At 43.7% G+C, this 13,996-nt stretch overlaps 1 protein-coding gene across 2 annotated transcripts in view; it reads left to right on the top strand.

Moving 5' to 3' along the window:
- Positions 1–13,996, top strand: part of WWC2 (WW and C2 domain containing 2) — a gene marked incomplete at its 5' end in the record, with an annotated part of 134,130 nt that overhangs the window by 53,540 nt on the left and 66,594 nt on the right. For both annotated transcript variants that reach the window (XM_014592384.1, XM_014592385.1), the window contains 4 exon segments: positions 2,806–2,935; positions 7,889–8,035; positions 9,284–9,357; positions 12,992–13,234. In XM_014592384.1, coding sequence (XP_014447870.1) covers positions 2,806–2,935; positions 7,889–8,035; positions 9,284–9,357; positions 12,992–13,234 — 594 coding nt within the window.

A 13,996-nucleotide genomic window follows, 5' to 3' on the forward strand; every position in this document is an offset into this window, starting at 1 on the left:
ATTGTTCTTCATAGTTAGCATTCTACTGAGTGATCGAGGGCCAAGAAATTTTCATCTATTTTTAAAGCACTCTGAAATTTAAATTAGCAATCTGGAACTAGTCCTGCTTTTATTTTTAAATGTTATAGTTTATTTCTGAATTAATCATTTATTTTATAATACATTAAATCCTGAAGATTTTATGCAAATACTGAGACATTCGCTTGAACATGGTTTCGGATACCTGTATTACTAGCTGTTTTATGAAATTTCAGCATTTTGTTTTGGTTTTAGTGGAAAAGTACTACTTTTTTTTAAAAGAGATTTTTGCCTTAGGGCGTGTGCACTTGCCAGAGAGAGAGAGAGAGGGAGGCCCGCAAATAGAGTTGGCTATGTCACTGGACTCCCATATAGTCGACCACGGTTCGCGTCCTGGACCCAGTGGCTTAAACTCACACCGGGCGTGTGTGTGTGTGTGTGTGTGTGTGTGTGTGTGCGTGCGTGCCCAAGATCCTGAGAGGAGAATGGAGGAGAAGGGATTGGGCGTGGCCATCTCACCTGGGGGGTGATTTCTTGCTTTCTATCTCTCAGTCTCTCTCTGTCTTTCTGGCAAGCGCACACGCCCTATAGCAAAAACCTCTCCCACCCCCCAAAAAAAAGAGAGAGAGAGACAGTGAGAGGGAAAGTGAGAAATCCCTCCCCCAGGGGATGGTCACAATGCAATCCCTTCTCCTCCATTCTCCTCCCAGGGTCTTGGGCATGCATGCACATGCACCTGGCGTGATTTTTAAGCCACCAGGTCTAGGACTTGAACTGTGATAAGCCATGTAGGATTCCAGCAATGTAACCGCTATGCCATCTGCTGGTCCCTAAAAGTACTACATTTGAAATGCCAAAATGCTCTATTTGGAAACAGCATTTTTTTTTTTTTTTAAATAAGCCTTTTGCCTCAGCTAAGTGGTGGATATAATACTCAGGGGAGCAAAACATTTCGATAATAAATGTTTTCCTAAGTAGGTGGAATTAACTAGTCATCAGAGTGTACCTCCCTGTTCTCATCAAATACTGGTTTTCGGAAAAGTCATGATGCATTTTTGCATATAAAAACATGGGAAAAATATGCCATGATGTTTCTAGCAACCAAATAATTTTAATGGTAATATGAGCCTGAAACTTGAATGTGTCATTTTCGGCTAGCGGTGCTGCTAGCTCAGCGTTAGGAAATTCAGTTAATGTGCATTGACTTCTTGGCCTCAGTTTCTTCATTTAGACGAATTGTAACCAGGGTATCTCCAGGGTCTCTTCCCACCCCAAACAGTGTGTATATTTGGGGGGTTTGCTTGTTCGCCTGGTTAGGTTCCATAACTTCAGTGGTTTCCATTTATTATCGAATGACCTTATGATCAAGTTTATTTTATTGTCTTAAGTTCTTTAAGGCTTTAATTGCTTGTTCAGCAGCCTAAAATATTTACTAAAATAGTCCTTGGGGAAATATGTTATCGACAAACTGCAGTTGTTTGAGTGAATTTTGTTTAGAAGAGTGATTAAGGTAGCAATATTTGTTTTCTTCAGATTACACCTTTCACATTGAAAAAAAGTGTTAATTATTAAGTGTTTTAAACCGAGCAAGCTCAGAGTCTGTTATCGCCGATTTAGTAGCTGCCATTTCTCTGGAGAGTCTGGATAAGACCAGGAATATGTCAAAGAACATGTCCAGAGCTGTTGGCTGATGGGCTGCCACAAATCCATCCGTTCCACAGGAAAGCCCAGTTGGGTTTGTAAGGAATCTCGGACAGCCTGGGTAGCTGGGGGAACCAGGAGAGTCATCATGAAGACAATGCTGACTGTTCTTTAAAAATGAATTGGGTGGGACCAACAGATGGTATAATGGTTACATCACTGGACTCCCATGTAGTCGACCGCAGTTCAAGTCCCGGACCCAGCGGCTTAAAAATCACACCAAACATGTGTGTGTGCATGCCTAAGATCCCAAGAGGAGAATGTAGGAGAAGGGATTGCCACGTGGTCATTCCCCCGGAGGGAATGTCTCACTTTCTGTCTCTCCAGCAAGCACACGCACCATTTAGCAACAAAAAGAATTGGGTTATTTGGTTGGGCCCTTCAAACCGAAAGAACTAGATTACAAGAAATCCTCGAACCTAAGGTGGCAATGTGACCTGTAAGGACATTTGGTAAGCAGATCTGCAGGAATAAGAAATGAGTTCGTTGGAGAGTCTTTATTCAAGTCAGTCGACAAATGAACACGTTGCCCTTCTGCTTCATTACAGCAAGACAATTCGATGTCAACTCTTAACTTTCATAGAAATAGAGTAATTTTTATGTATTTGAGTAAATAACAAACTTATCATGTAATCTAAATATTGTAGGACACTGGTATGAGAGGGTCTTCAAAAAGTACATAGGAAATCCATATTATGGAAAAACTGAGGCATGGATATTCAAGTCCCACATATAAGTCAAAGTGACTTGTTGACTGTTTGTGCAAGGCCTCCCCAGCTGCAGGCACTGTGCTAGGTTTGGCGCAGGCGCTCTGGCATGTACACTTGACGGCAGTTTGCTGTCCTTTCTGTTCTCCTGAGCGGTTCCCGGTGTCCTTTACCCTGTTCTGGGTAGATCAGGATCAGCTCATGGCGAGGTTTGGGTTCAGCCAAAAGCATGATCTGGGGCTGGCAGAGTCCGGAGGCGTTGGGACCCAGGTGGGGATTCTCCCTCAACACAAATAAACTTTAATGTAAAAACAGTCCCTTTTGATTCACTTGTACTCTGTCTTTGTTTGATTTATTTTTCCTTTTTCTCTTTCAACAGAATTGATAAGAAAATGTCTGGAGGCCAGAGTGGGTATGAACTTAGTGAAGCCAAAGCCATTCTAACTGAACTGAAATCCATCAGAAAGGCGATTAGCTCAGGAGAAAAAGAGAAACAAGACCTAATGCAGGTGTGTAATGGGATATTTTGTTAAGTCCAGCCACAACCTTCCGGGACTCCAGAAACTCTCCTTCCCAGCAGTTCTCCATCAGTGTCCAGAGGGGTCTTTGTCACCAGCACCCCCCTTTTCTACGAATTGACCCCATGGGAGACTGGCCAGGGACTAGGGCAACCTGGCTGTCCTGGAGAACAGTTATTCCCACTTCTGACATGCTTGACCGAAGCCCTCCTCCTGAGGTCCTTTGAGACAGTGACTGGTGGATCCTGGAGTCCACGTGAGGACTGAAATTCGGTGAGTCCCAGCCCAAGGTACAGAAAGTGGTTAGCAACTGCCACCAGGCGGTAGAAGCTGTGCCTTTTTTGGGTGGGGCTGTGTGAGGAGCTTAGAAAAGCTTTTCTCTGACCCAGGTGATGCTGAGATGCTAGGAAAGCTGGTTCCAGCCAGGGGCTACCTGGACAGTTCTCAGCCCATGGGTCTCAGCTCACAATCCCAGCCTCATGTGCAGAAAACACAGCAATTATTCGGGGATCAGCATTCTGCATATCTATATTAATCAGGTGTCGTCACATTAAAGATGATTTGTTATTATCATTGTCATCATCATCATCATCACTATAATTATTATTATTAGACGGCATATGCGCCCACCAGAGTAGGTGGGGGAGAAGGTACTCACCACTACCAGCGGGCACAGTCACACCCCGGCCCCTTTTCCTCCACTTCTTCGCTGTGTCAGGGTTTGCGGCATGTGCGCACATGCACCCAGTATGTTTTTTTTTGGAGAGGTTTTTGCTATAGGGCGCGTGCGCTCGCCAGACAGACAGAGACATAGAGACAGAAAGCGAGAAATCACCCCCCAGGGGGGATGGTCACGCCGCAATCCCTTCTCCTCCATTCTCCTCTCGGGATCTTGGGCACGCACGCACACACGCCTGGCGTGAGATTTAAGCCACCGGGTCCGAGACGCGAACCGCGGTCGACTACGTGGGAGTCCAGCGACATAGCCATTACGCTAACTGCTGGTTCTCCACCCAGTATGTTTTTCAAGCTGTTGGGGCCAGGATTCAAACCACGGTCAGCCATGTGGGATCCCGTCTCCCTTCACACAGCACTTAATCATTATGATGTGGGGCCAGCCTCCCACCTTTTTTTAAAGGGTCTCTCTCATCCTCCATCCCATAATTATCACAGCGCTAAGAATTCTTTTTTATTTCAGACGCTTAGAATTCTTTACCTAGCTGAGTAAAAATTTAGTCTGCATCTTTGGGGAAATGCGAGCACCAATTGTAATGTTTGCATTTTTAATAGAACTACTACCTTCATGTTCATGTTCAAAATGCTAGTCAAATATAGATAAATATTCTTGGATCCATCTAATTTCGCATTTTGGCAATTCCAGGATAACTGGTAAGAAGAGATCTATCAGAGAAGAAAACCATAATAGTAGCAAATACTTAGAAGTACTGACCTTGTGCCAGGTACTGACTGCTGTGTATATACAAATAGTTCATTTTTCCTCACAGCAGCCCCAAAGGTAGGCACCAAGGAAATTGCAGCACAGAGAAATGAAATACATTTTAATAACAAATGCTTAAAGTCATAGAGCTGATAAATAGGAAGACTGGATTCAAACCCAGGCAGTCTTGCTAAAGAATATGTGGTTTTTAACATAAGTGTAAAACTTATTTATTTTTAAAAATAATTGTTTATTTAATTTTATTTATTCATTCAGTCATTTTCATTTGACCAGAGAAAGACAGGCACACAGAGAGAAAGAAAGTGAGAAAGTAAGCCACCAGGTCTGAGACTCGAACCGTGGTCAGCCCTGTGGGACTATCCAGCGCCTTAACCACCTCACCACCTGCTGACCCTAGATGTAACACTTTTAAGACTTTATTTGTATTTGTTTTGATTTTGTCCCACAGTTATCCTGCTGATTAAATCAGTATTCCTGAAATGTACGTAATAGGCCTTTAAAAAAAAGTTAATAGAACTGGAACAAATTTACATTGGAACCTAATAACTCACCAATTTTAGGTTACCTTTGATTCTTCTTGTAAACTTTGAATTTACAGATCAGATTAAATTAAAAGATTAGGTTAATTTCCAATGATTAAAGTACATAGAAAGTAATTAGCAGGTGCAGAGACCAACAATAGAGTGGAGAGGCATATTAAATACATTCTGTGACTTTTAAACCTTTTGACCACAGTTGGAAATATATTTCACACTAAAACCCTGTAAGGGGGCTGGCCCCTTAGCATAGTAGTTAAGAGAGTAGGATTCCACATGGCCAACCATGGTTCAAGTCTTAGCCCTGGTGACTTTAGAAACCACAATTAAGACAACAACAACAACAACAACAAAGACAGTAACACACACAACTGTGCATACTTATGGAGACACACATAGGCACTAAACAATTTCACAGAAACGTCAACTCGTAATACTAGTGATGTACTCTGATTTTATTTCCTACGACATTCTATTTCATAAAAGAAATGCCAGTCAAACCCTATTAAATTGAGGGCCACCGTGTGATATGGAGGTTAAGACACTGGATCCCATGTGGCCAACTATGTGGTTCAAGTTCTGGACCCAGAGGCTTGAAAAACATGTCAGGCACATTTGTGTGTGTGTATTCCCAAAATCCCTAGAGGAGAATGGAGGGAAAAGGATTGTGGCATGGTTATTCACCCCTCCCCCAGGATGATTTCTCACTTTCCCTCTTTGTCTGTCTCTTTCTGACAAGTACACATGCCTATAGCAAATTAAAAAGAAAGAAAATTAAATCTCAGCCCTGGAAACTTCTCATGTGACCTTCTGTAATAAAAGCAGGTATGTTAAGGATCTTGAGATGAAATCATCCAATGACAGGTGTCTTAAAAAAAAAAAAAACTACTAAATTGATTGAGTATATTTTTATCACAGATAAGATTGAAAAAGACTGGGAAACAGCATATGATGTAATGGTTATGTTGCTGGACTCCCATATAGTCGACCAAGGTTCTTGTCCTGGACCTGGCAGCTAAAACACATGCCAGGCATGTGTGCATGTGTGCTCAAAACCCTGAGAGGACAAGGGATTGTGGTATGGCCATCCCCCACCATGAGGGGGTGCTTTCTGTCTCTCTGTCTCTGTCTTTCAGGCAAGCGCACGCACACGGTAGGAAAAATCTCTCTTTAAAAAACCAAAGATTAAAAAAGACTAAACTTGGGACCAGCAGTTGGCGTAATGGCTGTATCGCTGGACTCCCATGTAGTCGACCATGGTTTGAGTCCCAGACCCAGTGGCTTAAACTCACGCCTGGTGTGTGTGCATGTGTGCCCAAGATCCCGAGAGGAGAATGGAGGAGAAGGGATTGTGGCATGGCCATCCCCCTGGGGGTAATTTCTCGCTTTCTGTCTCTCTGTCTCTCTCTGTCTTCTGGCAAGTGCACGTGCCCTATAGCAAAAATCTCTCCAAGAAAAAGAAAAAAAAAAGACTAGACTTTCTCATTTATAGATGAAAAATAGAAAAGACTTGCCCAAGGTCGCTAAAGTTTTCTTTGTTGTTTTCTGTATTATTTGGTGTTCACATTTACATTTTATTTCTCTTATGTATATATTTTTTTATAAATATCCCTTTGAAAGGATAAAAAAAGGTTTGGTGTAAAAGAAAAAAGAGAAAGAACAGGCACCAATAGTTACAATTCCTTCTCATGAAAGTATTAAATATCAAGGTTAAATACTAGCTCTTATTGAACTTGAAAATAATGTTTATTTTGTTTTGTTTTTATCTTTTTTTCAGTATGACTATAAGATTTGCTTTTTTTTTTTTAAGCATTTTAGGTAATATTTTTCCTCTTCACTGATTTTGCTTGATCACATCCTCCTTCTAGAGTAAGCCCTATATTTTAAACCTGGGTGCTGAGAGCAGGCACATTGATGTGTGTATGCGTGTGCGCCTTTTAAGACCGCCTTTCCATGTTGTGGTCCTCCAGCCTCAGCCTCCCTGAGTCTTTGGGACTACAGGGTGCATGCCACCAGGCCCAGCCTTTAGGTTAGACCAGAATCAAAGCTGGGCCTCTTGCGTGGTCCCAGCCTGTGGAGCAGCATTTCAGCGGTGCGTCCCACATTGCTGGGCTCTTACATCTGCTGTTGAGTATTCATTTCGCTAAATCGAACATACCACACAGGCAGTGCTGTGAGTAGGCTTAGCTGAGCTCAGGTTGTAGCTACTCTGGACCTCAGTGTTCTAATCTCTGACGGGAATGTGAGCTAAATAATCTCTTGGGTCCCATCTCAGATGTGAAATGACATAATTGTGGACATCGTCGTCTTTTTTTTTTTTTTTTTTTAAGGTTTTTGCGGTAGGGGGTGTGTGCTCGCTGGAGAGAGAGAGACAGTGAGAGGGAAAGTGAGAAATCATCCCCCAGAGGGTTGGCCACACTACAATCCCTCTTCCTCCATTGTCCTCCCGGGATCTTGGGCATGCATGCACACACGCCTGGCGTGATTTTCAAGCTGCCAAGTTCAGGACTCGAACTGTGGTCCAGCCATGTGGGAGTCCAGTGCCTTAATCATCACGCCACCTGTTGGTGCCTTCTAAGTCTAAGTGGGAAATTATCTTACTATGTCTAAAGCTAGAGATTGCCTTAAAGGTAATCAATGTTTCTGTAATTTCTGTTGCATGGAGTGGTTTCTATTGAAATGGAGAGTTCTTAATGGGATTAAAAAAGTTCACAGATAAATGCTGTTTGGAAAAGGTAAGGCAACCTGTTCAACCTACTCTCACATGCTCCCAGCGTCACGTGTATGTCTGTTCAGAGTAACATTCTGCTAAAATGGTATGTGCCTACCGAAATAAAGCAATAGCGTTTTCCATTGAAATGAGTGCTTTTCTATTTACTTTTACCTGATGAGACAGAATTGCCCTCTTACAGCGTAAGCGTTAGGAAATACTTTGTTTTTCCTGAACAGAGTCTCGCTAAGCTGCAGGAGCGGTTTCATTTGGATCAGAGCATTGGCAGATCCGAGCCAGACTTGAGATCCAGTCCTGTGAACTGTCACTTATCGCTGTCCAGACAGACCCTGGATGCTGGGTCACAGACAAGCATTTCTGGAGATGTAAGTTACCTGGGTCAAAGGTAGGCCCACTGCTGTCCCTGACGGGCCTGCACTGCGGTGTGGCTTGTGAACCGGAATGGGAGCTGGGCGTGTGGTTTGGATTCCGGCTGTGTGCATTGTTTCTTTCTGTAAGATTGCCTTTAAAAATCATAGCCGTACCTTTTCTGTCGAGGTGCCAAGCATACCAGGATCTGGCCATTTGAATAGTTTCGTTCACTTTTCCATACACTGTAATTTCTTCAGAGACACGATTGAAAAACTAGGGACACATGGGAATTTCACTTCTTCCTATTAAGTTTAAAGTCTTGGAAATTTAGGTCCTTTCAGATACACATTAAGGCTAATGAGAAACAGAAATACATGCCTTTTAAAACTAATGAGTAGACCTGCTTTTGTAAATCTGATGTTGATTGTAATATTAAAAGGTGTAGTCTGTGGTTTATATCTGACATTTCAAAATGTTTAACATGGCTTGGATGTTATTAGCTATTTGGGGATGCCATTAGCAGGTATTTGCTTTTTAATAAGTTTCCAGTTATTTTTGCATTGTCTCTTTTTAAAAAAGAATTGTTTTATTCAACTTTATTATTTATTTATTTATTTATTTTAATTGATCAGAGAAGGACAGAACAAGAGTGAGAGCAAGAGAGAAAGCAAGAAAGCAAGCTGCCTCGTCTGGGACTCAAACCACAGTCAGCCATGTGGGAGTCCAGCACCCTTAACCACCACACCACCTTCCGGCCCCTATTCTTACATGCTCTTACACGTCTTCAAAGTATATGTGATAAAAGTCAAATAGATAGAGCTCCACAGTAGGGAATATCTGTTTGAAAATTAATTTTTGAAGTTACTTAGTTTATACTTTGTATAACTGAAAGCTAAATGATGGAAATTTTGACTCATACAGGTAAAGAAATTAGTTCCAGTTCATAAATTTTATTGACCTGTACACCCTTCATAAACCCTTAGATACTAGACACATTTACCTAATATTTTTTTGTCTTGAATTTAATGTGTGGAGAAAGTGATGTGAAAGTCTTTAAAAAACAGACAAGCTTGAATTGACAGAAACGTCCTGCCCCTACTGAGACTACAGAGTAAGTGCCTTTTTAAACCAGCGTTTCCTGATTTCAGAACCATCTTCATTAGCTTTTCAATTACTCGTACTTCCTAGAAACAAAAGCAGTTTTTGCTTCATTCATTAACAGAGTTAATTGACTTTTTTTCCTCTTTCTCCCCCCCTACCAGATTGGAGTGAGAAGTAGATCAAACTTAGCCGAAAAGGTCAGGCTCAGCCTACAGTATGAAGAAGCTAAAAGAAGGTAAATGACCAGAGCTACCGTGCTCCAGGTTGGCGGGCTCAGATGACAGTTTCCTCTCCAGAATTCATCTTTACTCCTATGCTGACATCTGCTGGCCACTCCCCACACATTCTTACCAAGGATGCCCCTGGTGTTTTACCATGAAGGATTGCTTCCTCTTCCTTCTGTCGTTCTCTTCCTCTTCTACCTCGTCCCCTCAAAGCTGAAGAATAGGGAGAATGAAAGGAATGAAATGAAATTGCTCTCTTTAATTCCGGGGGGAGAAAAGAAACTTGGCTCTTGTCCAATACTTATTCCCAATGAAAAGGGAGAAGATTGGCTTCTCACTGGCTCAGGGACAGGACTTGGTAGCTGGCGCGAGTTCGAGAGTTCGAAGGTAAACGTCTCTAAGCCTGTTCTTTTGCTTTGAAGGGAAGTCTTGCTGCTATTGTCCTGGGGGGTCCTAGAGTGTCTGTTCCAGTTGCCTTGCTCAGGGAGAAAAGAGAGAGATTCTCATTTCTCTCCACAACCGTATAAACTCTTATTAATAAGCCTGGGCAGTCTTGTTCGTCCCTCACGACTCCACTGGGGTGAGGCGTAATAGACTTTACCATCCCAATCTATTCGGTTGTCAGAGAAATCATGATACATTAGAAAAACGAGAAATATGTCATGACTTTTCTGACAACCCAATAGTAGATAGACTTCAATTGTTCTCATAGTGTAGGACACCTTTCTTATTTTGAGGGAAAGGGTCATAGTGATACACTTGATTTCATTATTTTTCTTTTAAGACCTTAAAAACATGACTGCTTTATTACTTAGGAGACATAAAAGGGAAAAATTGCAGGTGACAGAGGAACTTGGCATTTCCCTCTCCATGAACACAGAAAGCTCAGCGGAGGCCCCACAAGAACGTCATGGTTTCTTGCTATAAGGAAACCATCAGGTATTGAAGGACGTCCATTATTATTGGTGGCGATGATCAATTGTAAGCAATTGCCTGTGATTCTTAGAGGTTATCTGGCTCTGGCAAAGTAAAATAAATCCAATATTTGCCTCTATGTAGCCTGTGTTCCTAATATTACTTGGTTCTTCAGTTTGCTGAAAGAAACCTAAGCTTCCATCCACAAATTATTAACCATGCGATCTTGAGCAAGTAACCTAGTCATTCTGAACTAAAATTCACTCGGGCCATTTTAACATGCTTCCATTTCCCCTGGTAGATTTAGGATTTCTTGAGGTCAGGAACATTTTCGTATACTTTGTTACCTCCTTCTCAGTGCGCAGACTCTGTCCGGCTCTCAGTAAGCCTTGAGGATTGACCTGTGGTCTTGTGGCCTGGTCATGTGCGAGCTTCGGGTGGATGCTGCCTCTGGTCCTTGCTGTGAGCAAGCCGACCCTATGGCAGCCAGAACTCCCGGGTTCTGCTGGGAACAAAGCCCAGGACCTGTGTCTGGTTTCCTGAAGAAGAGCGGCCATAACTGAAAATCCATCTGGGAGAACTGGGTCTTAGGCCCCTGGATTCTTTGGGGACTGACTCTCCTTTCCTTGGATCAGCTTGAGCTTCTGCCTTTCTTTCCCACAGCACATCCTCACTGCCAGTTCACTTGGTTAATTCGCTCACATCACAATGTAAGACTGAGGCCAGCAGGTGGTGTGGTGGGTAAGGCATTGGACTCCCACATGGCCCAACACAGTTCGAATCCCAGAACTTGGCTTGCTTTCTCACTTTTCCTCTCTTTCTCTCTCTCCCTCCCTCCCTGTGTGTGTGTATGTGTCTCTCTCTGTTGAGTGCACATGCCCTATAGCAAATTAAAAGTAATAATTTTAATTAATATGTTTTTTAAAATGTAAGACCTTGGTTCTTTCCCCTGTGATTTGGTATTGTCATACTATTTGGACCTTTATTTTAAAGTTACTAGTGATGGGACCAGCAGTTAGCGTAATGGCTATGTCACTGAACTCCCATGTGGTTCGAGTCCTGGACCTGTTGGCTTAAACTCACGCCAGGCGCGTGTGCATGCGTGCCCAAGATCCCGAGAAGAGAATGGAGGAGAAGGGATTGCGGTGTGGCCATCCCCCCTGGGGGGTGATTTCTCACTTTCTGTCTCTCTGTCTCTGTCTGTCTGTTGAGTGCACGCGACCTATAGCAAAAACCTCTCAAAAAAAAAAAAGTTGCTAGTGATACTGACAAGAAGGTAAGTCTCAAGGGTTTATGCATATGTCGAAAATGCTTTTCCCTCCTCACTTCTGAATAAGTAAGAGGCGGGTTGTGTTTCTCTGAAACTTGCTTTCTCCTCCAGCCTTTGTTTTTGTGCTTAATGAAGCTAATAATATCATGCTTATTTAGCATTTTGATGATTAATTTTCCAGTACATTGAGACAGTTGTTTATGGTTTGGCGGTTAAAGCTGAAGAACAGCTGATGTTACATCTATCCTAAGTGCAGACGGTGGGTAAAAACTGGGGGTTCTCTACCGACGCAGTGCCAATCTGAGGGCAGTTGTATTTTTTTTCTTTTTTTGAGAGGTTTTTGCTGTAGGGCGCATGTGCTCTCCAGACAGACAGAGAGAGACGGAGAGACAGAAAATGAGAAATCACCCCCCAGGGGGGATGGCCATGCCACAATCCCTTCTTCTCCATTCTCCACTCGGGATCTTGGGCACGCACACACACGTGCCTGGCGTGAGTTTAAGCCACCGGGTCCAAGACTTGAACCGTGGTCGACTACATGGGAGTCCAGCGACATAGCCATTACGCTAACTGCTGGTCCCAGGGCAGTTGTATTTTGAACCAAGACAAGAAACTTAGGGTCCAGGGATATGGGTCCACTTCCACCTTGGCTTCACCTTTTTTCTCTTTCCTACTGTTCCCTCCATAGTAAAGGAGAAAAAATTCCTCCTTTTCGGTTTCTTCTATTTTGGTGTGTGCTACAATACCTGAGGTAGCCGTCCCGCATGCTCTGTAGGAACGCGTGTGCATCCCCGTGCCAGCTAAGCCGAGTCCTAGCTCACCCGGGTCTCGTGCTTGCAGTCAAATGAGCGTGTGACAGTGTTAGCTCAGGAGCAATCCCGATGGTCTTCACGATGCCGGAGAATGAATTACTTGGTTTAGGTGGTCAAGACACTCAGACTGAGTTGGGAATAACATTAATTTACCACTTATTATGAAGCTCGGGTGTAGGGACATCTGATTGTGGACAAAATTATGAAGCCACTGACATTTGCCTTTGGAACAAAATTGACAGCAGTGTCATTTCAGGCATCGCTTAGTTCAGTTTTGTTTTTGTTTTTTTAAAGCAGAGCCCTCAGGCATCTCTCCCGGCACCTCCTGCAGGCAGTCTCACGTGGCCCTAGTCCACCATGGCCCCAGGACTCTGCCTCAGAAGCATCTGTTCCCTTGACCATCACTCTTGTCAGATAGGCAGAAATGCTCACTCATTTAAAGGGGGGACCCGACAACTGAGCATGGGGTCAGGCCCAGAGAGTGGGCAGCTGTCCTCCCCCTGGTCTCTCTCCAGGTGAACGCACCCCTCTCTGATAAGGCCCAGCAGGAAAATCTGGGCAGCATTTCAACCCTGAACTTAGCCTGTCTGCGTTCACCTTTCCAGCGATTCTAAACATGTTCATGCCTCTTTTCTCTCTTCATTTTAGTATGGCCAACTTAAAAATCGAACTGTCCAAACTGGACAGTGAAGCCTGGCCCGGGGCCCTGGACATTGAGAAGGAGAAGCTGATGCTGATTCACGAGAAAGAAGAACTTCTGAAAGAGCTTCAGTTCGTCACTCCTCAGAAGCGCTCCCAAGAAGAACTGGAACGCCTGGAAGCCGAGAGGCAGCGGCTGGAAGAGGAGCTGCTGTCGGTGAGGGGCACGCCCAGCCAAGCCCTGGCGGAGAGGTAGGTGTCCCTCCTGGGAAAGGGGCACCTCAGGCCTTGCAGGAATGGGGGTATCTTAGCTGGATGGCATTTCCCCGAGGTCTGTAAATCTTGATTGCATCTGCTCTTGGTGAGCTAAGTAGCAGCACAAAAGGACCTTCTTTCTGTAGAGCAATAAAGCATACCCTCGTCCGGCCCCCAGCGTCAGTCCTTCTGTGTTTGTTAGGGACGTGAAAATGCCTGTGACAGATGTTGAATAACTAAAGAATGTTGACATAAAACCAGGAATGCAGTACATCACTGGGGGAGTCTGATAACAATAGCTATAAACTATTGCACTCCGATAGAAGAGATGATCTAGACTGTTACGGCCACGGGAGCTTCCTACTCTGGGTTTTATTACTCACAAGAATGCAAAAGTTTATTGCTTTCCATTTCACAAGGAAAAGACAGCTTGCACCCTTTGATATCCTAACAGGTCACAAAATGTTCGCTTGAATTTTGTCTGTCATTTGAAACCCTCCTCTGCCCCGGGTGAAAATGTAAAGGAAAATACTCTAAACGGTTTACTGATCTTCCTGTGGGAAGGTGTGAGTCGATCATTTCATCTCCGATATGCAGTCCTGTAAACACCTCAGCTGGAACATTCTGCAAGAGCCCCTCTGTGTGCCAGTTTGATGAGTCCAGGCCTTGCCAGGTGCTCTGTTTGCACACTTGCTTCGGGGTGGGCTGGGTAGCCTTGTTCACCACTGCATAGCCATCCTTTAGGCCAGGCCTGTCCTA

Source organism: Tupaia chinensis, unplaced genomic scaffold (assembly GCF_000334495.1).
Source record: "Tupaia chinensis unplaced genomic scaffold, TupChi_1.0 Scaffold000685_1, whole genome shotgun sequence".
In the NCBI taxonomy this organism is placed as follows: domain Eukaryota; kingdom Metazoa; phylum Chordata; class Mammalia; order Scandentia; family Tupaiidae; genus Tupaia; species Tupaia belangeri.